Source organism: Nanorana parkeri, unplaced genomic scaffold, assembly GCF_000935625.1.
Source record: "Nanorana parkeri isolate BGI_ZX_2015 unplaced genomic scaffold, ASM93562v1 scaffold507, whole genome shotgun sequence".
Lineage (NCBI taxonomy): Eukaryota > Metazoa > Chordata > Amphibia > Anura > Dicroglossidae > Nanorana > Nanorana parkeri.
Genome location: NW_017306775.1, coordinates 45,473 through 69,532, shown reverse-complemented (window position 1 = coordinate 69,532; position 24,060 = coordinate 45,473). Strand labels below are relative to the sequence as shown.

Genomic DNA, 24,060 nt, shown 5'->3' with positions numbered 1-24,060 from the left:
GAAAAGGGGAGCCTACACTCTAATGTCCCCCCCCCCCCACAGTCACACACTATTATTATACATTGCTATAGCTCTGACATATACCGCAGTGCTGTACAGGGGGCACTAAGCCATTCACATCACCCTCTGTACAGAGGAGCTTACACTCTAATGTCCCCCCCACAGTCACATCAGTCTCTGTACAGAGGAGCTTACACTCTAATGTCCCCACCACAGTCACACACTATTATTATACATTGCTATAGCTCTGACAGATACCGCAGTGCTGTACAGAGATCACTGAGCCATTCATATTAGTCTCTGTACAGAGGAGCTGACACTCTAATGTCCCCCCCACAGTCACACACTATTATTATACATTGCTATAGCTCTGACAGATACCGCAGTGCTGTACAGAGATCACTGAGCCATTCATATTAGTCTCTGTACAGAGGCGCTGACACTCTAATGTCCCCCCACAGTCACACACTATTATTATACATTGCTATAGCTCTGACAGATACCGCAGTGCTGTACAGAGATCACTGAGCCATTCATATTAGTCTCTGTACAGAGGCGCTGACACTCTAATGTCCCCCCACAGTCACACACTATTATTATACATTGCTATAGCTCTGACAGATACCGCAGTGCTGTACAGAGATCACTGAGCCATTCATATTAGTCTCTGTACAGAGGCGCTGACACTCTAATGTCCCCCCACAGTCACACACTATTATTATACATTGCTATAGCTCTGACAGATACCGCAGTGCTGTACAGAGATCACTGAGCCATTCATATTAGTCTCTGTACAGAGGCGCTGACACTCTAATGTCCCCCCACAGTCACACACTATTATTATACATTGCTATAGCTCTGACAGATACCGCAGTGCTGTACAGAGATCACTGAGCCATTCATATTAGTCTCTGTACAGAGGCGCTGACACTCTAATGTCCCCCCACAGTCACACACTATTATTATACATTGCTATAGCTCTGACAGATACCGCAGTGCTGTACAGAGATCACTGAGCCATTCATATTAGTCTCTGTACAGAGGCGCTGACACTCTAATGTCCCTTCTCCCACAGTCACATCAGTCTCTGTACAGAGGAGCTTACATCCATCTTCACACATACAGAGCACAAATATTTAAAGAGCTGATTCTTCTTTTTACAAGAAAGGTGAACCAACAACACCCACCTCGCCCCGATACCCCCAACAACACCCACCTCGCCCAGATACCCCCACCCCCAGCATACTTATCTGTATTGATGCCCCTCTCATACTGCCCACACCATTCCATATAATGGTCCTGGCACTTGAAAAGTTAATTACATAGCACCAGAGGCTGTATAGCAACAAAATGGTTGCTGATTGGGCAGCACAGACACATGACCGCGCTGACCAATGAGAATCTCTCCGTGCCTTCTTTCTTCTGAGCTGGTATCTGATTAGACCCGACTAACCACTAGAAAATCGAATGAACATTCTGAAAAATGTGAACAAAATTCTACTGGTGTATGGCCAGCATAAGTTCTCTCTTTGGAGTACAATGATATGGAGAAGATGATAGGGAGTGTGTTCTATAGTTCTGTCCTAGGGTGACAACGCTGCTCCTTTACAGATACAGTAACCGTGGTCACCAATGATGAGCTGGGCCTTGGTGTAAACCCGGTTCGCTAAAACCCACATATAAAACTGGGGATTGCCCCTGTCACAACTACTGCCACTGATTGGGCTGGGATGAAGGTGGTGGTGGTGGGGGTTTTTGGTCACTGTTTGTAGGCTTGAGCAAACTGGGTTCACACTAAGCCCCAGGACAACACTTACCATACTGTATCTGTGGAGGAGCAGTGTGGCCACCCTAGGACAGGACTATAGAACATCTCCTCTTCTTGGGCAAACTGGGTTCACATCAAGCCCCAGGACAACACTTACCATACTGTATCTGTGGAGGAGCAGTGTGGCCACCCTAGGACAGGACTATAGAACATCTCCTCTTCTTGGGCAAACTGGGTTCACATCAAGCCCCAGGACAACACTTACCATACTGTATCTGTGGAGGAGCAGTGTGGCCACCCTAGGACAGGACTATAGAACATCTCCTCTTCTTGGGCAAACTGGGTTCACATCAAGCCCCAGGACAACACTTACCATACTGTATCTGTGGAGGAGCAGTGTGGCCACCCTAGGACAGGACTATAGAACATCTCCTCTTCTTGGGCAAACTGGGTTCACATCAAGCCCCAGGACAACACTTACCATACTGTATCTGTGGAGGAGCAGTGTGGCCACCCTAGGACAGGACTATAGAAAATCTCCTCTTCTTGGGCAAACTGAGTTCAAACTAAGCCCCAATTCATTACTAGTTGTCACGCTGACAGGAAGTTTTACTAGCAGGATCACCCGGTGAAAATGAAGAAAACTAATGCAGTCACCACATCCAAGGACCACTTTTTCTATGCGTTACCATACAGCACACATCTCTATAGACCCTAGATAGCCATGTACAGATGATTAGATAATTGGAGAGTTCCACGTGAAATTTAACTAGAGGGGGCGAGACTGAGGTTGACGAGTGAGATGATTCCAAGCTCTTCCTTCCCAGTGAATGAACACCTCTTAAATAACCTCCATTCACCACCCTTCGGCATTATTAATGATGATCGCTCTATAGTGTTGAAGTGGCAATATATGGGTCTCATCTAACGAGGGTTAGGAAATCGTCATCTTCTAAATGTTGACTTAAGCTGTCACACATAACTGTCATATCTGCAGTTCTGAGTGTCTTAATTAACAATTTACATGCTGATTTCTGTGCCACCGTCGCGCCTCCCCGAGGCTTCGTCATGTTATTAAGAAGTGAAGACAGGCCGATGGAGAGAGGACGCGCTACCTGGCTCGGAGGGCTATTTTTAGTAGCAGAAGGTAGTTTGATTAATTAATTCCGGTGGCCATGTTATACCAGGCCAGCAGAATGACACCAGCTCACTGCGTGGAAGGGAGAGGAAGCCAAAGATGCCAGCTACTTTGATGTGGGACGAGGTCAAAGTCGAGGTCAAAGAAGATGTCCCTGATGGAAAGGCCCAGGTGGGACATTTCCAGGGCTTGCAGAGTGATCCTTGACTTAGACTCTCAGATGCTTTTTTTTTTAATCACTGAAGAGCAGTCCTCCATGCTAATAAAGCAATTAGTACTTACCTGTCCCACGGCCTCACCACCAAACTCCTCTGGGTTACCCTGTCACGCGTCCGCACCACCTAACTCCTCTGGGTTGCTCAATGATCTTCAGCATCCGGGACACCTTGAAGTATGTAGGGCTCTCTGCTGTGCAATGTCTTGCCTCCACTGGCCCATGTCTTTGAGTGATGAAGAGAATGGTGGAGGAAAGCACAGAACGCCAGCTTCTAGTACACCTGGAAGTGTTGAATACTTACCTGTCCCACCACCAAACTCCTCTGGGTTGCTCAAAGATTTTCAGCATCCAGGACAATTCCAGGTATGTTGGGTCCTCTGCTGTGTAATGCGATTCCCGAGGTGATGAAAAGAATGATGGAGGAAAACACGGAACACCAGCATCTGGCAGTCCCGGAAGTATTGAATACTTACCTGTCCCACTGCCGGAGCCACCAAACTCCTCTGGGTTGCTCAAAGATCTTCAGCATCCGAGAGGTTTCCAGGTAGGTCACATCCTCTGCTGTGCAATGTGACGCCTCCGCTGGCTCGTGTCTTAGGGCGATGAAGAGAATGGTGCAGGAAACAATGGAAGACCAGCTTCTGGCACTCCCAGAGGTGTTGAATGCCGGAGATCTTCTTTCTTCAAACAAGAGGAGATCCGAGGTGTGGACAGCAGGACAGGTAAGAATGAACTGCTTGCTTTGCAGGGAGGACTGCTTTTTCAGGTTTTAGAGTCACTTGAAAGGGACCCATTTGCAGAAGTCATGGGCTAACAAGGGACATGCTGACGGGAGGAGAAAGCAGAGTGACGAGCAGAGCGATGAGCTAATCAGTCTACTGTTTCAGCTATCACTGTCCAGTCACAGGCCGATGGCGTTGCCACAAATTATGGGCACAGAGGACCGTACATGCATGGGTTTATGCACCTGGGACTCATAGGTGCTCCATGTCCGCACAGATCCGTATAGCCACTGTGTCTTTGACTTTTTACAGGCCGCGGTTGTACAGATTTCCCACACATTTGACTGTCTTCATCCATACAGGGGCACTGATAGACGGATGTGGATGACTGGATTGCACAAAGTGTGGCATCTTTCAGCCTGTCATTGATATTTTTGCAGGCTGCTGTATAAACAAATAGGGATTATTCATTAGCGCAAAGCACAGATGTGAAGAGCTCCATAGATGAGAAAGGCAACTTGTTTTTGGTAAACTTTTAGCATGCGTTGTAGTGCACATTAAACACAATGGTATGAAGGGGCCCAACGTGGCAAGCGTGCCTCCATTAAAAGAACCCTCAGCCCAACTATTGAAGAAGCTGAATGTAACGCTGGCCATACCTGGACCCAATTGTGGCAAAGTCCTGCAGAATTAATCAACATTGGCGCTGTGTGTGGCCCTGTTGGTGCACCCGTTTCGATATTTCAATGGAAGGATCCAGGTGGAAGATTGTGAGCCATAGAACAGGAGAAGCGGAAGCAGAATTGACCAACATTGGTACTGTGTGTGGCCCCATTGGCACACATGGTTTGGTTTTTCAATGGAAGGATCTGGGTGGAAGATTGTTGGCCATGGAGAAGCAGAACAGGTCAACATTTGCGCCGTGTGTGGCCCTGTTGGTGCCACCTGGTTCAATTTTTTTAAATGGAAGAATAGGGTGGATGATTGTTGGCCATGGAGAAGAAAAAGCTTCCAGACAAGGAAAGGTGACCAGTCAGGGATCCCCTCGTCATTGGCGTCATTAGGCTTCTTGTACTTTAATAGGAACTCCTTATCAAATTAAAGACGTGATTGGCCGCGGAGAAGCAGAAATTACCAACTTTCAGGTGTGGCCCCGTTGGCACCCCAGTTCGATTTTTCAATGGAAGGATCCGGGTGGAAGATTGTTGGCCATGGAGAAGAAAAAGCTTCCAGACAAGGCATGGTGACGAGTCGGGGGCTCCCCTCCTCATGAGCGGCATTAGGCTTATTGTACTGTAATAAGAATTCCTGATCACATTAAGGACGTGATTGGCGGTGGAGAAGTAGAAATGACCAACGTTTGGCCTGTATGTGTGTGGCCCTGTTGTCGCACATAGTTCGATTTTTCAATGGAAGGATCCGGGTGGAAGATTGATGGCCATAGAGAAGCAGAAGCTTCCAGACAAAGCACGGTGACGAGTCGGGGGATCACCCCTTAATGAGCGGGATTAGGCTTATTGTACTGTAATAGGAGCTCCTCATCACATTAAGGACGTGATTGGCGGTGGAGAGGAGATGTCCGCAGACAGGCAATAAGCGGCGCTGATTATATCGAATTACGGCTCTAATTGTTCCTAAAACAAGCGTATATCCGATATTAATGGCGGCAGTGTGCTGCTGTTATCGGAGCGTCTTATTAAAGGATTAAAGGGGAGCCTGTGAAGAAATGAAAAATAAACACTCCAGAGGCTGATAATGAGAAGACGGGGAAAGGAAGACGTATCTCCGTGATAGACAAGAGCAGGTGCCCGAGGTGTTCAAGAGAGACGTCACCCGACCATGAGAACCCGGCGCTGAGCTCCCACCTGGTACATCCGTTAAATCTGATCTCCGGACAGATGTAAAAAGGCACAAATGAATGCAGCTCTGGAATCATTATGGGATGCACCAATACAATTCTCTTTTCTCGGTACTCGCGGATACTGCATACCGATAGAAGTCCCATAAAGGAAGCAGGGCAGCGTGTAATGACTCAGTGCCCGGCTTCCCGATTAGCCGGGAAGCCAGGCGGCATGTAATTACTCGCCTCTCGGCTTTCCGATTAGCCGTCTCCATGCTCCCTTGTCAACAGGTGACGAGGAAGTATGGAGCCGGCTTTCTGGTTAATCAGGAAGCCGGGGAGCGGGTAAGAACTTGGCGCCTTGCTACCTAATTATCCAGCTTCCCCACCAATCAGGAAGCTGGGAGGCGAGTCATTACACAGCTCCCGACTTCCTGATTGGCCGGAAACACAGCTCCATGCTCCCTTGTCACCAGTAGGAAGCATGGAGCTAGCTTTCTGGGCAGCGAGTCATTACATGCTGTCCGGCTTCCTGATTGGCCTTGGAGCCGGCAGCATGCTCCCTCATCACCAAGTGACAAGGGAGCGTGGAGACGGTTTCCCGACCAATCAGGGATCCGTGGAGGGAAGCGGCAGTCATTACCCGGCCCCCAGCTTCCTGATTAGCTGGGAAGCCAGCTCCATGCTCCCTGGTGACGAGGGAGCACAGAGCCGGGTTCCCGGCCAATCAGGAAGTAGGGTGGCGTGTAGTGACTCCCTGCCCAGCTTCCTAACACTTGAAGTCCTGGTATCGGGATAGGCATCGGGAGCATGTGGGCGGGTACGAGTACTCGTCCAAATACTCGGTATCGGCACCGATACTAGTATTGGTGCATCCCTAATATCATAAATTGATAGTGTAATTGCTTAAATGTGACCTGGCATCAGCCCCTTGCAGTCCCTGTACCACAGGGCTGGAGCGTGAAAGGAAGAAGCAGAACAAGGAGCCAATCAGTTCAGAAGAATACTGATAGGAGGAGAAAGTGAAAGAGAGAAAAGCTCATCACTGTGCTGCTTCCCCTTTCACTGTTCAGTCACAGGCTGGGAGCGGGTCCAGGACAACCTGGGCTCAGAAGAGGCTTCATCTAATGGCAGGAATGCGGTTTACACGGCATTCGACCAGCATCTAGCTGGGAGGAAGATTTATAAAATCGGCCCCTTAGATCGCAGAAGCACTTTGTATTTTTCTCCCATTAAAACACTTTAGCCACTTTTTTCATTCTTTGTTGTGCTGTTGATCTCCTGCGGCCTCTTTGCAGCCACTTCCTGTCTACAAGCACTCCAGCGATGTCTGCATGGCATTTCTCAAGCTGGGATTCCTGATGGTGACCAATGGTGGAACACGCCTGCGCAATGTGTGTTGACAGGGTGACAACGCAGGAGTGCAACTGGTAGACAGGAACACAAGGTGGAAGTTGTCACCCCATTTACAAGTCCGGATAGTACAGAAGGTGTTAAAGTAGTATTCAACAATGAATCCAGATCAAACAAATATAGATCGCCCAGCAAAGTATTTCTGTACATTTTTGCCCAAGCACTTACAGTCATCATGTTTCTGAACAGCTCCAACTCTCTCTCAGCTCGGCTTCCCTGAACTTCCTGTCCAGTACAAGATCACATAGGAGTCCTGCAACTGTTCAGCTACTAGCTTGGAGAAGAGATAAGGAAAAAGTGGAGAGCAGGGGGCAGGGCAGAGCAGTGGCTTACTAGCACACACACAGGTGGCTCCATAAGATCCAGCGAGGGAAAGGAGCCAACCTACAACAGGATACCAGGGCCAGTGCTCAGGGGACCAGCTGATTTTGCAGGAAACCAAAACTTTTAAACACCAAGAAGTGGCGTCCATTCATTGTAAGTGATTTCATCAGGTTTTGAAATAGCTTGAAAACATTTTGTCTTTAACTGCTCACTGCCTCTCTCTCTGCTTGTGCAGGGTGACTGGTCTTGTCCCCGCCCCCTCCTGCAATAAAGACCGGTAACTTCTGCTCTTTCTCCTTGTGCAGGGTGACTGGTCTCGTCTCCGCCCCCCTCCTGTAATAAAGACCGCTCACTGCTGCTCTCTGTCCTTGTGCAGGGTGACTGGTCTTGTCTCCGCCCCCTCCTGTAATAAAGTCCGCTCACTGCCGCTCTCTCTCCTTGTGCAGGGTGACTGATCTTGTCTCCACCCCCTCCTAGAGTTTTTTTGAATGCAGCCTGTAGTGGGTGGGGCCAGCTGGGTGCCTCCCACAGCTCTGCTCTCTCTCCTTGTGCGGGGTGATCGGTCTCGTCTCCGCCCCCTCCTGTAATAAAGTCCGCTCACTGCCGCTCTCTCTCCTTGTGCAGGGTGACTGGTCTTGTCTTCGCCCCCTCCTGTCATTTTGTGTAGTAAGTGGGTTCTGCTAGGCCCCTCCTACATCTGTGCACAAGCTAAGTACAGCACACTGATGATGTTACAAGATAACTGGGTTTGTAAAGGCATTTGGTGCACACAAAGTAAAATGTATATTAGGGAGTGGACAACCCCGGACCTCCAGCTGCACTTTAACTACAAATCCCAATAAGCTTCTCCCTCTGGGAGTCATGCCTGTGGCTGTCAGTCTTGCAATGCCACATGGGCATGGGACTTGTAGTTCCACAACAGCTGGAGGGCCGGAGTTGTCCAACCCCTGCTTTATATCCTTGTGGTTACTGAAGAGCAGATTTAAATAAGCATTTTTGTATAACGCTTGAGAGAGCTTTAAGGGTGGAGTAAACATTTTTTGCCCCATCTATATAAACTGGTGATGTAACATGCAAAGTAGATTTCATGGGGTATCATCATCTTCATAGAAATATGGCGAGTACGGTGCCCAAAGGAACTCGATAAATAGGTGAAAATGTAAAAAAATTATATTGGGGAAAAAAACAAAACAGAATTAGAGATTTTAAACATTCCCCAAAAAGTGCGTCTTTTGTAGTCGACCTCTGCGGCCCATTTTTCCCCGTCTATAGCAGCCCTGTGGCTGAAAGTCCCGGCATGGGGCGGCGATAAGCCGTTGGCTTTACTGTAAATCCCCTCCCAGTGAGAGCCTATTAGGGCGAGATGATCTGAAAACAAGTGCCATCACCCCCAGTGGTCTGCCCAGAACTGCTATTAATTAAACGGGACCCCTCCGCCACGGCTGCCCGCTGTGCGAACAGCAAAACACGCAGGAGAGGCTCGGCCCGGGCACCGCCATTGCCAAGGGAAGGGGTCAGGGCGATTAAGCGGGGCGGGGCAAGATCTCCGGGAATTAAACCCTTCTCTTGTCATGGTAAAGAGATAATATTTGTAGTGATTAACTAAAAATCTAGTTAACCTTTTGGCATTAATTATTTGTATTCCCACGGAATCCGTGTCCAACGGCGCTGACCTCTGTGCTCAGAAGAAGTCTTTGATTACTGGCGTGGATAATGTCTTCGCTCCTGATCGGGGAAGGGGGGGTCTGTCACGGCTGCACACCCCCCAGTCATCAAGGGAGGGGTAGAGAGCACTCATTGGAATTAAAGGGAATCTACTGGGATAGATGACATTCACCGGTACAATCTCATTTCACAATATTCATTTTTTAATAGCTAATGGGGTCAAATCGACGAACGATTTTTAGCGCAGTGACGAATAAACTCAAAGAAGCAGGATGGAAAATGTTTCTTAGATGAACAAAATGCTAACAGTGAAAGTTTGGAAAATTCCATTCGTTCCAAAATCGGATGTCAAGCCTTACAAAATTTCCAGAGACAGTTGTCAAGTCTCTGATGGCTTCATCAAATCCTGTGAAGGTTCCTACAAAGATCTACCAGTGTATGGCCAGCTCAAGTCCTATCTCAACCCCCAAAATTGATAATGTAATATATTGCATCTTATCAATCCTTAGATGTGGTGGCTGCATTAGTTTTCCTCTTTTAGGGCAGGTTCACACTATTTTCTGGTCGGGGAAAATGGTGTGACTGATAGAGCTGCAGCTAACGATTATTTTCAAAATCGATTAGTTAGCTGATTATTAAAGGAGAACTATGGGGTCAGTGTTTTTCCCCATAGTTCTCCTTGGGGTAACGGGAGGACACAAACTAGCGTCCTCCCGTTACCCTAAGCTCAGTATACCGAGAGCTACAGCTCCCGGTATACTGAGACGCCGCACCTGGAGCGGATCCTGACTTAGATCATGGGATCCGCCCAGCTGCGTGAGTGACAGCTGGCTCTGCCTATCTAGAGGCAGAGCCAGCTGTACCCGCCCCCTCCCCCGTCCGTTCCGCCAGTCAGCGCTCGCAGATCGGAGAGGGGAATCCAGCCCCTCCCCCTGTCACGGCAGAGAGCTGTGACAGGATCGAGAGATGAGGGAACCCGGTATGTGTTCTCTCACCTCCCGATCTACTGAGCCGACCTGTGACAGTCTCATTGTCACAGGTCGGCTTAGAACTATGAGGTGAGTGGAAATCACTCATCTCATAGTTCTCCTTTAAGTTCGATTAGTCGGATAAAAAAGTAAAAAATAAAATACATTTTTAAAAATGGCTCCAGTGATGGACTACTAGTTTGTATTGAGATTGTAGTCCATCACAGGAGAAAGCTTGGAGCGGTGGAAATAGGTGAGGTGTGGCGCGCAGCGTGTGCGGAGCCATGAACAGGGCCAACCAATCGGAAGCCGATTAATCGATGTTTGAAAAAGTTGACAACTTTTTCAATAATCGATTATGTGGATTAGTTGTTGCAGCCCTAGACCTTGCCCACAGTTCCAGTGCATCCCAGACCAGACAAAATGAGACATGCTGTATTTTCTGGTCTGGAACGGACTGCGCTGGTGTGAACAGAGGCCAGAAATAGCATAGGGATACATTAGGATGTATTTTTTTGGTCTGGTCTGTAGATGATCTGGATGTGGTGTGAATGGGCCCATAGGGCTTGGTGTGTACGGATCATGTCCAGACCAGAACAGTTTGTTTCCGGACCAAAAAAGCATCCCTATGTATCCCTGTGGTACTTCTGGCCTCTGTTCATGCCAGCGCAGTCCGTTCCGGACCAGACAAAAAAAAGAGTACTGCTTATCTCATTTTGTCTGGTCTGGAATGCACTGGAATGCATGGCAACACATCAAAAACGCATGCAAACACACTGGACCGCACCCATTTTAAACTTAAAGAAAAACTCTCGGGAACGCAGCATAATCGCGGAAAAATCCAGATCTGGTCCAGAAAATGGTGTGAACCCGGCCTTAGGCTTGTTTTCCGGTATTTTCACCTGGTGATCTGGCCAATAAATCTGTTATTTTTCTACTTACTTTAGCAGGCCAAGCTGTCCAGCAAATGTAGCAGATAGAGGAGGGGTAGGCAACCTCGTACCTCCGGCTGTGTTGAAGCTACAACTCCCATCATGTCTCTGAGAGTCATGCTTTATGCCTGTGGCTGTCAGTTTTCCAATGCCTCATTGGATTTCCAGTTGGATTTTCACAGGTGGAGTGCCAAGGTTGCCTACCCCTGAGATAGAGGATAGAGACAAATCTAGTCGGATAGAGACAAATCTAGTCAGTAACACACTTTCTGTCTTAAGCTGGCCATTCATTGTTAGATTTTTATTTTTTTTCCATTCAGCCTGCAAGCTGAACAAAAAAGAAATATAACAGATTCCCCCATTCAAGCTACCACTCAGGGTATTGTATTTTGACAGCGGTGGGTGTGCTGACTGGTTGGCTGCAGTCACTGTACTGCCAATAATTTTTTAATGTCGGGTAGAAGGATGCTGACAGGGTCACCCACTGAGCAGATTTCATCTGGTTCGGAACTGGCCGGAATTGGCTCACTATATAGCCAGCTTTAGGGAGGCTCCACTCTGAGGAGCAATAGCGCCACCCTTGGACAGAGCATTGTCACCTTGCGCGGAGGGTGGTGTTAGATGCTCTAGAACCTTGGTTCTCAACTGGTGGGTCGTGACCCAAAAGTGGATCGCGACCCCATGTTCAGTGAGTCGCAACATGCCTTCCTTCTAATTGAGAGACTCCTCAGCCTCCCCCTAGCACATCACTGTCAGTTCTTGTGCCAAGCAGCTATTCAAAATATGCTGCCCGGTGCTGAGTGTCAGCTTGAGGTTGGCTGGGCTGGAAGTATGGCCACAAGAGAGCTCCATTGCTTACAGCTCACACATGCCCCACGTAGAGGTGCCTGGACTGGACTGAAGGCACATTCGGCACCTCTACAGGACACACAAGGGAGCTGTGCAAACAATGCACATATGGATGGAGCACAGCAGCCCATGCTGGACACCAGGCTGAGGATCCATTCCAGTTCTCATAAGGTAGGGAGACTGGGTGGACCTTAAAAAAAAAAAAAGAAAAAAGTTATCATTTGTTTTGGAGTGTATGTGTGTGTGTGAGAATGTCTGGGGTTGTGTGCGTCTGTCAGTGTTTTTGAGGGTCCGTTTACACTTGTACAGTGCGTTAATCACACAGTCCCTTGCGATTAATGCACTGTACCACGCAATCGCCCCTACTGCATGTTCTGGTGTGGAAGGTGTGTTGCGTTGCCATTAACTTGAATGACACCCAAATGAACCTCCCACAGTCCGATTGCAACATTCCATCGCAGTGCAACTTAATAACCAAGGACAAATGTGGGTCCGGAGGTTACACAGATTGAGAACCTCTGCCCTAGAAGATGGACTTGACTTAACAAATTAAATCTGAACTCAAGTTAATTCTATTTAAGCATTTATAGTTTTTTTTTTCTCGTTTTTGGATAAAGGTTTTACATAAAAGAATAAAAGTCGACCATTGTAAGCACCCCTGTCAATGTTAAATGGTTTGGCCCAACCCTCTGTCACTTTTGCTGGACAGCTTGGCCTGGTAAAGGAAGTTGAACAATAACAGACTTACTGGTCGGATCATTGGGTGAAAATAATGGGGGGGAAAAGAAAACTAATACAGCCACCACATCTGTAAGCTGCAATATATGATATTTTTGCTTTTGGGATGCAGATATGCTTTAACGCTAGAGCTACAATGATGAGCCTGTGTGTCTTGATGATGCTACTTAAATGGCTGAGAGTAGCAACTGATCACTGAGCAAATGGAACAGATGGCTGCTTATGGAGTAAGCGACACAAGCAGCAATTAATATTACAGATTTGCAGACTGATCGCCAAGTTGTGCTACTTTTGTCACTGTGCAACTTAAGGTAAAGTAAAACTTCAATGTCTACTGTGTCTTCTATATTCTGTTGTTCCTGATTCACCCATTGCTGACCCAGATTACCTGACTGTTCTGCTCTCCTGACCCCTCTCTCAGCTGATGTCTACCTTGACCTCAGCATGGATACCGACCAATCTCCTGACTGCTGCCAGCCCTGACCTCAGCCTGGATACCAACCACTCTCTTGCCTGACACCTGCCATTACTTCAGCTTGGATACCGACCAATCTTCTGCCTGCCTCCAGCCCTGACCTGAGCATGAATTCTGGCTCACTTTCTTCATGCCAACTGCCCTGACCTCATGCTGGATACCAACCACTCGTCTGCCATTTGCTTGGACCTCAGCCTGGATACAGACCAATCTCCTGCCTGCTGTCAGCCCCGACCTCAGCATGGATACCAAATCACTTTCTTGCCTGCCAACTTTCTTGACTTTAGACTGGATACTGACCACTTTCTTGCCCGACGCCTGCCCTGACCTCAGCCTGGATACCAGCCAATCGCTTGCATGATGCCTGCTCTGACCTCAGCCAGGATAGCCACCACTGTCTTGCCTGACGCCTGCGCTTACCTCAGCCTGGACAATGACCACTCTCTTGCCGCCTGCTTTGACCTTTGACTGGACAATGACCGCTCTCTTGCCACATGCCCTGGTCTCAGCCTGGATACTGACCACTCTCTTGCCTGCCTAAAATTTTGCCTTGATACGATCTATACTCTAGCCTTCCACCAGCCCCGACCTTTGCTCATACTCTGACCTCCTGTAACTTCATAGCCTGGTGATATCTCACAGCAAAGTAGTCTGGGTGCCATGAGAATCACCAGCCCATAACTTGCAGGTTGCTATGGTGAAGAGCAAGCTGTTGCATAAACTTCAGGCCTTGGTTGAGCCCGCGTTATCTGCCAGGGGTATCCATCTTAAAACAGACATAAAAATATTTCTATGACCTATGATCAAAGCCTCTTTTGGCTGACACACATTAGTGGGACTGCTATGTCTAGTTTTATGCCAAATGACAAAGAGCTGATAGAAGTCTTGTACGTACACCGTTGGTCGAAAGGAATGCACTGGAGGAAGGTAGAGCGCTTTCTGCTCGTCTTGTGAGCCTATGAAAATATTGCCACTTAGCACCTGTTACATTGTTACCCTTTGTGGAGAGTTTAAAAGAGAACTAAAGCAAAATCTTTTTTTGGCTTTAATTCTCTTTTGTGTCACACTAATGTACTCCTGTGATCTAAACTTAGCATCTAGTGGGCTACTGCAGGCTATATGCTGACAGTGCAGAGCTGCACTGCAGCTGGGAAGTACCCCAACAATATTGTCAGGATCCACCCTGCTGCTTGACTCTGCCTCTCTACAGCCAGAGCCAGCTGTGCCCACTTTCTCTCCTGTCTGTCCCCCCAATAACCGCTGGAGAAACAGAGAGGTGGTGGGGGAAGAGGCGGGATCCCTGTGGGGAGTGGTGATTGACAGTCACCGACCTCTCCATTGAGAAGACCGCGAGCTGAGCGATCAGCGGTTTGTGATCTCTCGATTCTCGATCTATGAGTGTCCCCCACCTGTAGTGTCCCACGCCGGCTCAAACTATTGGGATGAGTCCATTTTACTTTCCCAATACTTCTCCTTTAATACCTGTTCTAATATACACTGCCTGGCAAAAAGAAAAAGTCACAAACTCTAATATTACGTTGGACCACTTTTTTTTTTTTTTATTACTGCATGCATTCACCGTGGCATCATTTCCATAAGCGTATGCAACGTCACAGCATTTATTTCCATCCAGAGTTGCATTCATTTTTCACCAAGATCTTGTAGTGATGATAGGAGAGTCGGTACCACTGCGTAAAGTCTTCTCCAGAACATCCCAAAGATTCTCAATGGGGTTAGGGACTGGACTCTGTAGTGGCCAATCCATGTGTGACAATGATGTCTCATGCTCCCCGAACCACTCGTTCACATTCTGAGCCCGATGAATCCTGACATTGTCATCCTGGAATATGCTCAATGTGCCATCACGGAAAAAAAATTCCATTGATGGAAAAACCTGACCATTCACTATATCCAGGTAGGCAGCGGACTTCATTTTTTGGGCACATACGTAGCTGAACCTAGACTTTTTATCCAATGGAAGGCTCTGACCTATTTGCTTAGTTGAATCGAGCTGGTGACTTTTTTTTGGGCCAGGCAGTGTAGATTTGTGTGTCTCTCCATTGAAGTTTGATCTCACGTTAAGCCCTGATGAAGAAGGATTAGAGTTGCCCGCAAAACACCATATTGATCTAGTCATCAACGATTAAAATGACCCTGGACTCTTTCATCTGTTGTTGGTCTGTTGCTCCTTCCTGTAATTCTATGGTTTACAATGAAGGTCCTGAAATGCTCACCAGAATCCCAGTTTGACTGTAATCTAAGGTGTATGGACTGGCTCGCTTTCGATGATTGGCTTACGAGGTTTTGCTGCTGTATTTTCCTCTTGTGGGAGGTGAAAGCTATTTTGATGGGGCTGGTGGGCTGTTTGACAACATATTTTTGCTGCGTTTAGAAACGCCTACAAATCTGTATAATGAAGGAATAAACACAACAAAAAGGAAAACAGGCTCATCCTAACTTCCAGAAGTAGATCCGATTACGGCAACCCCAATCCCTGACTGCAGGCCCCGGCATTCAGGTGCCCTTGAGCACCTCAGAGAACACAAACGTTGGGGACTCATGCAGGGCTTAAGTGCATTTTACACACATTTTGTCCCGCTGATTTTTCATTTGCATTAAAAAAAAAGAACAACACTTTTTTTAAGGAGTGGTGATATATCACTATTAGAGTGCTGAAGACTGATCATGAACCAACTTACCGTCAACCATGCAAAACTCAAATCAGCTGCAGGTGGAATTGACCTTTAAGTGAATGCTCAGTTTGATTTTATTGTTTTAACATTTACAAGTTTATACAATAATGTTTTTATTAGGGATGCACCAAATATAGTTTTTTCGGTATCGAGTACGGATATTTTATTTGATACCAAATACCAATACTGGAAGTCCAATTAAGGAAGCCGGGTGGCATGAAATGACTCGCCGGCCGGCTTCTCGATTAGCCTGGAAGCCGTCTTCATGTTCCCTTGCTGCCACCAATTGAGGAGGAAGCATGGAGCTGGCTTTCTGGCCAATCAGGAACCTGAGGGGTGGGTAAAGATTCGCCACCTGGCTTCCTGATTGGCCACCTTCCCGACCAATCAGGAACCGGGGGGCAAGTCTTTACACGCTGGCTTACTGATTGGCACAATATACAGCAACAATATGTTTTTTTAAGAAAAGCCCCATCTTTTGCTAGAAAAAAATCTCTCTCAGTGACTTTGTGTAGGCTGAGATGATATCATCAGTCTGCTGCAGGCAGGATGAAGCATTTCCTCAGTTTCCTCTCCCCCCAGTGGTTAGACTGACACATTGTAACTTTGCAGCAAGTCACAAGTGGAACTCCAAGAAAATAATTAATTTATTTAACTGAGATTAGTCCAGAGAAGTTATCTGAAATGTTTTGTCGCCTATGTCCAGAGGGTGGCTGGGGATGCTCATTTTATTTCTGTGCAATACAGTCAGACACAAGCTTCCCCCATTTAGACTAATGGCTAGTTTTGGCTAATGAATAAAAAAGTCGAATCGCTCTCCTCCTTCCTTTCTCATCGATTCACAAAAAGCCATGTAGTCTTATCACTGAATACAAGGTATCCTGTGAATGGATGAGGGAAGGGACGAGGTGGATACACCCTGAGATCTCCTCTTGTCCATTCACAGGACACCTTGTTGATGAGGAAGAGAGCGAGTGACTCTTCACTGTATTATAGCTGGAACTATCTGAGTGGCAGAAGCGCATGGTTGACAATAGTATCATGCCAGAATAAAACTAACATTTTTAGCACCCCCAGCCGCCCTTCGGATGTAGTTGACAACGCATTACACATAACTTGCCTGGATCAAATCACAATTAAATCACAAAAAAAGGAGTTTTTTTCCCCCCGAAGTACCACTGTAGGTCAAAAACTCTAGGGAGTAGAGGTTATCCCGGAAGAAAGGTGGCACCATCCTTTTGGGGAGAAAAGCAGAGTTGTTAACTGTGGCTATGACACCAGGGACGGCAACGCGACCGCCCCCCATCTGAATGCCATCATCCAATCAAACGGAGACGTAAATAGAAAAGCTGCTGCACACATGACCCGGGTCCGCACATGTGCCCAGGCTTGTCTGACCTCAGCAATGGCCGGCTCCGCACATCTCCACTCCGAACCATCGCACGGTTCACTTCCCAGCACCGGATACCGAGTGATTAGCGCGCAAACGACTCTGACCCGAGTCCAATTAGCCGGCAATAAGTTTCCAATTAGTAATAATTATTTCCTAATTTGCTGAGATGCTGGAGAACGGCCAAGAACCATATTGATTCCTTGACTAATGAGCCAATGTTTGTGTTCGCTTCTGTCATCCATTTATTTATTCCTCCGATTATTACCACTCTCTCTCGAACCCACCATAGAAAAATAAAAAGTTAAACCTCTCGCCACAGCCGCTGCCGGCCTTTTACTTTTTTTATTTTCTATTTTTAATGCATTGGATTTTTTTTACAATCAACAGCCATCTACGTGGTGATCAGATGACCAGTACAAATATGGCATCGTCACGCCCGTCTTGTCTAATGTGACAGCAATGTACAGCACCCTGACCCTCCCACGAAGACCAGTGTGTTAAGACCTGTCCCACCCAGGGGGTATGTCTCCTTTAGGTTGGTGCGGAGCAGTCTTTTTCTAATGTGACAGCTACGCACAGCTCCCTGACCCTCCCACAAAGACCAGTGAGTAAAGACCCGTCTCGCCCAGGGGGTATGTCTCCTTTAGGTTGGTGCGGAGCAGTCTTTTTCTAATGTGACAGCTATGTACAGCATCCTGACCCTCCCATGAAGACCAGTGTGTAAAGACTCGTCCCGCCCAGGGGGTATGTCTCCTTTAGGTTGGTGCGGAGCAGTCTTGTCTGATGTGACAGCTATGTACATCACCCTGACCCTTCTACGAAGACCAGTGTGTTAAGACCTGTCCCGCCCAAGGGGTATGTCTCCTTTAGGTTGGTGCGGAGCAGTCTTATCTGATGTGACAGCTATGTACATCACCCTGACCCTCCCATGAAGACCAGTGTGTAAAGACCTGTCCCGCCCAGGGGGTATGTCTCCTTTAGGTTGGTGCAGAGCAGTCTTGTCTGATGTGACCGCTATGTACAGCATCCTGACCCTCCCACGAAGACCAGTGTGTAAAGACCTGTCCCGCCCAGGGGGTATGTCTCCTTTAGGTTGGTGCGGAGTAGTCTTGTCTGATGTGACAAGTATGTACAGCACCCTGACCTTCTCATCAGCCATGATCTGCTGCATTACACAGAGACCCCGTGATGACATCACTGCCTCTAAAATAAGTTATGTACCGAGAACAGAATATGCAGGTCTACCTTTTATAAGCAGAATCCTTTAAAATACAGATGGAACAAAACTCCCCAGACCAGGCCAGTTTGCAGAAAACCTGGAAAAGCACCTACAAGTCAATAACTATGGCCCGGCACTCACCGCTATAGAGACCGCACTGATCACAGCTCCAGTGTATCCCAGGATGAACTTGAATGTTGGAGAAGGCTGAGAAGACAAAAAAGAAAGAGTCAGGAAATTACATCACAAGAGGACACTTTTCACAATAGATGTGAGTTTCCTGTAGACGGAAGAACTGTGGTCACATTATCGGGCCCCATCATCTAATGTTTCTCTTTCTGGTATATGACACAACGTATCATCATTCCAACCAGCTGGTGGTGATTGGATGGGGAAATAAGCATCATGTCTGTTGGAACTCTGTTTTCTCCAGAATGATAAAGGAAAATTATTATTTGGTTGGTTGCGGAGTCATTGACTTCAATGCACCGCCACGCTCCCGTCCGCCCCGAAGGGGGAAGTTTGGTGGGTGAATGCTGTGCGTTCCAGCAGCTACCGATCTGGAACGCACCGCAATTGGTGTGAACAAGCCCCTAAAGTGACACTAAACTCAGGAGTTAAATCTTAAAAATGCATTCAAGTATCTTAACTAATAACAAAAATGTATCTTATTTGTGTATCACTCGGCTGTAGATCCTCCAATCATCTCTGAATTGGTGCTGACACTGTCCTTCCTTCTGGAGGGCGACTACCTTTGTTCCCCATGGTCGCGGTGTGTGTTGTAAAGCAGTCACCGCTCCAAGCTCACCCCTGTGATGGACTACAATCTCATGTTTTCGTTTGCTCATTTGTATTGAGATTGTAGTTCATTGTGGGAGTGAGCTTGGAGCGGTGACTACTTTACAACACACACAGGGACCTTGGGGAACAAAGGTAGCCCCCCTCCAGAAGGAAGGACAGTGTCGGCACCAATTCAGAGATGATTTGATGATCTACAGCCGAGTGACACACAAATAAGGTCCAGTGTTGTTAATAGTTAAAGTACCTGAATATATTTTTAAGGTTTAACTCCAGAGTTTAGTTTCACTTTAAGGGTTCCTTAAAGGTCCATTCTCACCTATATGTTGTGATTAGTTGTGGTTAGATTTAGGCTTAGTAAGATGGGGGTTAGATTAAAAGGTCGTGAGTTAGGTTGAAGTAACATATCAAAGATTTATTTACATAATTTTGGGATTGTTTTTCGAGGTGATATGTTTTTCACATTTAACATTTGTAAATGTTATGGGCACTGAGCGTTCCTGGGCCTTAAAATACTAAAAAAATTGATGGTATTAAAACTAACATACTGTTTTGAAGGAAATGTGTGCAGTACCAAGGCATGGATTTGCCTGGTACACTAGGGAGGAGGATTCTGGGAAGTTTGTCTAAGGAGGGACATCTGTAGCCAGAGCGGGGTGTGGATGAGCACTGCACACCAGTATAAATGGTTCGGTGAGGAGGACACTGGGAGAGAGGTCGTCTATATGGGTATATCTGTATATACAGCAGGGTGTGGATGAGCACTGCACACCAGTATAAATGGTTCGGTGAGGAGGACACTGGGAGAGAGGTCGTCTAGATTGGTCTATCTGTATATACAGCAGGGTGTGAATGAGCACTGCACACCAGTATAAATGGTTTGGTGGGGAGGACACTGGGAGAGAGCTCGTCTAGATGGGTATATCTGTATATACAGCGGGGTGTGAATGAGCACTGCACACCAGTATAAATGGTTTGGTGGGGAGGACACTGGGAGAGAGGTCGTCTAGATGGGTATATCTGTATATACAGCGGGGTGTGGATGAGCACTGCACACTGGTATAAATAGTTTGGTGGGGAGGACACTGGGAGAGAGGTCGTCTAGATCAGTGGTTCTCAACCTGTGTAACCTCAGGACCCACATTTGTCCTTGGTCATTAAGTTGCGACCCAAGTCTGCAATGTCTGCACTGCAATAGAACGCACGGCATTAGGGTACCACGCGTTCCGGTGTGGGCGTACGAACTGTGCGTGGGAGGTGTGTTTGGTGTACCACTCAAATGAATGGCCATGCAACACACCTCCCGCACTGTAGTAGTCTGAACCTGGCCTTTTAACATTTTTTTAAGGTCCACCCAGTCTCTCTACCTAACAAGAACTGGAGTGGATCCGCAGCCTGGGGTCCAGTGTGAGCTGCTGTGCTGTGACGGAGCTCCATCCATATGTGCTTTGCTTGTACAGCTCCCTTGCATGCCCTGTAGAGGAGCCGGGAGCCAGAATGTAATGTCACTCCGGTCCAGGCACCTCTATAGGACACATGAGGAGCTGTCAGCAATGCATGTATGGATGGAGCTCCCTCGCGGCCATAGCCCCAGCCCACCCCACCTCAAGCTGACACTTGGCGCCGGGCAGCATATTTTCAATGGCTGCTTGGTGTGACAATTGAAGGTGCTGCGCTAGGGGGAGGAGCCTGTCACCTAGCGCAGTGGAAGGCATGCGGCGACCCACTGAACATGGGCTCGTGACCCACTTTTGGGTCACGACCCACGAGTTGAGAACCAAGGGTCTAGATGGGTATATCTGTATAAACAGCTGGGTGTGGATGAGCACTGTACACCAGTATAAATGGTTCGGTGAGGAGGACACTGGCAGAGAGGTCGTCTAGATGGGTATATCTGTATATACAGCAGGGTGTGGATGAGCACTGCACACCGGTATAAAAAGGTTCAGTAAAAAAGTCTTCTACAGGGGGATATCTTTCTGTAGAGTAGATGAGCACTGTTCAGTATAAATGGTTCGGTGAGGAGGATTCTGTGAAATAGGTCTTCTTGAGAAGGGATTTCTGCATTTAGAGCAGGGTGTGGATGAGCACTACAGACCAGTATTAATGGCTCAGTGAGGAGAATTCTGGGAAGGAGGTCTTTAGTAGGGGATATGTGTATCTAGAACATGAAATGGATGAGTACTGTACAGCTGTTTGCAGAGGAGATAAGATCTAAAGGGGCCCACACATAATAGAATGGAGGCACGATCTGACCTATTCTGGGAATGGGGTCTTATAAAAGGGGGATATCTATATCTAGAACATGACATAGATGAACCATGCAGAGTTGTTTGTAAAGGACATGAGATCTAGAGGGGCACATATATAAGTAACGAAAAGCATTTTGTTGGGGAGAATTCTGGGAATTTTTTATTAGAAGCTGATATGATATCACCTTCTAAAAAATTCCCAGAATTCTCCCCAACAAACCACTTCTGGTTACTTATGTTTGGGCCCAGGGGCAGACTGGGCCGGGGGGCAGGGTGGCAATTTTTCACACTACTGTTACAAGGATGGCAAAAGTGGCAGACAGGGGCGGGGAGAATGCGGGGAAGAGGCAGAGGGGGAGGGGGGCCTAGTTGCCGCACCATGGGCCTCTGGGTTGTACTTGCCCCCTGGGCTAAAAGTAGCCAGTCAGCCCCTGTTTGGGCCCCTTTAGATATCTAGAACATGACCTAGATGAGTGGTTTGGTGAGGAGGATTCCAGGAATGAGGTGTTTTTGACCAACACATCTATATGACCATGATGTATTTTTATGTGCTACACAATGTTTTGGGCAGGAAGATTCTGAGATGCGCTGGAAAATATCAGTTTAGATGTACTTTACACAGTCAGAAATGGCGTGAAAAGTAGTATTATGAAAATAGATCTTCTTCGGGGCTGAGATGGAGTGTACCTCCTACTCTGTCATTACCAGTCTGGTGAAGAGCATTCTTAGAATGAGAGCTTCTCATTGGCATTACATGTAGAAGCAGGGTGCAGGGTGCAGGTTTGCCATTGTGAGGAGCATTCTTAGAATGAGAGCTTCTCATTGGCATTACATGTAGAAGCAGGGTGCAGGGTGCAGGTTTGCCATTGTGAGGAGCATTCTTAGAATGAGAGCTTCTCATTGGCATTACATGTAGAAGCAGGGTGCAGGGTGCAGGTTTGCCATTGTGAGGAGCATTCTTAGAATGAGAGCTTCTCATTGGCATTACATGTAGAAGCAGGGTGCAGGGTGCAGGTTTGCCATTGTGAGGAGCATTCTTAGAATGAGAGCTTTTCATTGGCATTACATGTAGAAGCAGGGTGCAGGGTTTGCCATTGTGAGGAGCATTCTTAGAATGAGAGCTTCTCATTGGCATTACATGTAGAAGCAGGGTGCAGGGTGCAGGTTTGCCATTGTGAGGAGCATTCTTAGAATGAGAGCTTTTCATTGGCATTACATGTAGAAGCAGGGTGTGGGTTTGCCTTGTAGACATGGAGAGGAGCTTTCTGCCGTTCAAGCCTGCTAGCAGGATATAATTAGTTTAGCAGCATGAGGCCCGAGCACCGCGGTCACAGACAATCAGCGCAATCCTCCGATGCATTCTCACCTTGGTAGCATTGCGATTTGCATAGTTGACACCTGCATTGTGACTTTGATTCAGCCACTGTATAAGAGAAAGAGAGGAGAAGAACGTGTTAATGGAAGAGAGCACCACACAACCTGGGGGATAATCGGCAGAGATCAGAAATGCAACAGTCCGGCTTATTCCTACAAGAACTCCGCTACACGTCTCCAACAAACCACAGGCAAGGAAGGCAGGAGGCCAACTGGAGGACCTGTATGCTAACCACTAAACTCTATTCTAGTTTATCATACTTTATTTTATTCGGATGTGGAGGCTGCACACGTTTTCTTTTAAAGCCATAAACATATCTCCAAATACAGAAAACGACCCGTTATTTATTCAACAATCTCAAACAATGAAACCAGCTTCCCCAGAGATCTTCTGCAAACTACTCAGCTACCTCTTCCTTATGTAATGGAGAGGAGGAGTAGGTGCTAGTAGTCCAAGTTAGGAGAGCAGCCTAGGGTGACAACGCTTCTCCATAGATACAGAACAGTGAGTGAGACAGGATCTGGTAGGGAAAAAGGACCCTAATGCAGCCACCATATCTAAGAACTGGTAAGTAGGGATGAGGTTCAGGTTTTCTGAACCTCATCCCTATGGGTTCTCGGTGATTCCCAAAGATTGCAAATCGAAAGCTTTTGGCCAAAAAGTTTGCAGGTTCACTAACAGAAACATTTTTAGGTTCACTAAATGCAATACACTGCCTTTGCTCTTGGTCAGCTGAGTTATAAAAGCCAACAAGTTGAAGGAATGGATAACCCAACCCCCTTTCTATAATATAAGTAGGGGTGGGAGCAAGTGCTGGACACAAATTGTGGGTAAGAAGTCTTTATATTGGCCCAAACTGGCCATGGTTCGGCAGCTGTCAACAAAGCAGGGGTCATCCTAAACATAGGGGGGTCACCTGGCTTGAAAAGTCTATGGGTCTGATGCATAAATCTTCCACTCGGTATAAAGCTGGGCACATGCCGTTGGCATGGCATTACTGCCACTAGATGGAGCATAACAATTACTTATGTCACTCGGCTACATCTAGTGGCAGTAATGCTGTGTCAATGGCATTTGACCCAGCTATACGCTAGCCGGAAGCCTCTAAGAGATATAAACTATAAGGAGTGCCAAACACACGCATAAAAGGACCATTGGGCTGCCTTGGCAACTGCATCCGAGAAGGGAAAGGCCAGCCAGCAGACTGATACATGCACACTACTCGTGTTTTCAGTCCAAAATATACTGCGATAGTTAGTTGTTAAAGCCCTGATGAAGGGG

General features: G+C 47.2%; 1 protein-coding gene across 1 annotated transcript in view; it reads right to left on the bottom strand.

Moving 5' to 3' along the window:
- SFXN5 (sideroflexin 5) overlaps nucleotides 1–24,060 on the bottom strand; it is a gene marked incomplete at its 5' end in the record, with an annotated part of 156,979 nt that overhangs the window by 90,762 nt on the left and 42,157 nt on the right. The window contains 2 exons of the mRNA XM_018561207.1: nucleotides 18,496–18,561; nucleotides 22,771–22,827. Of these exons, the coding sequence (XP_018416709.1) occupies nucleotides 18,496–18,561; nucleotides 22,771–22,827 (123 nt within the window). The remainder of the gene's footprint in view (nucleotides 1–18,495; nucleotides 18,562–22,770; nucleotides 22,828–24,060) is intronic.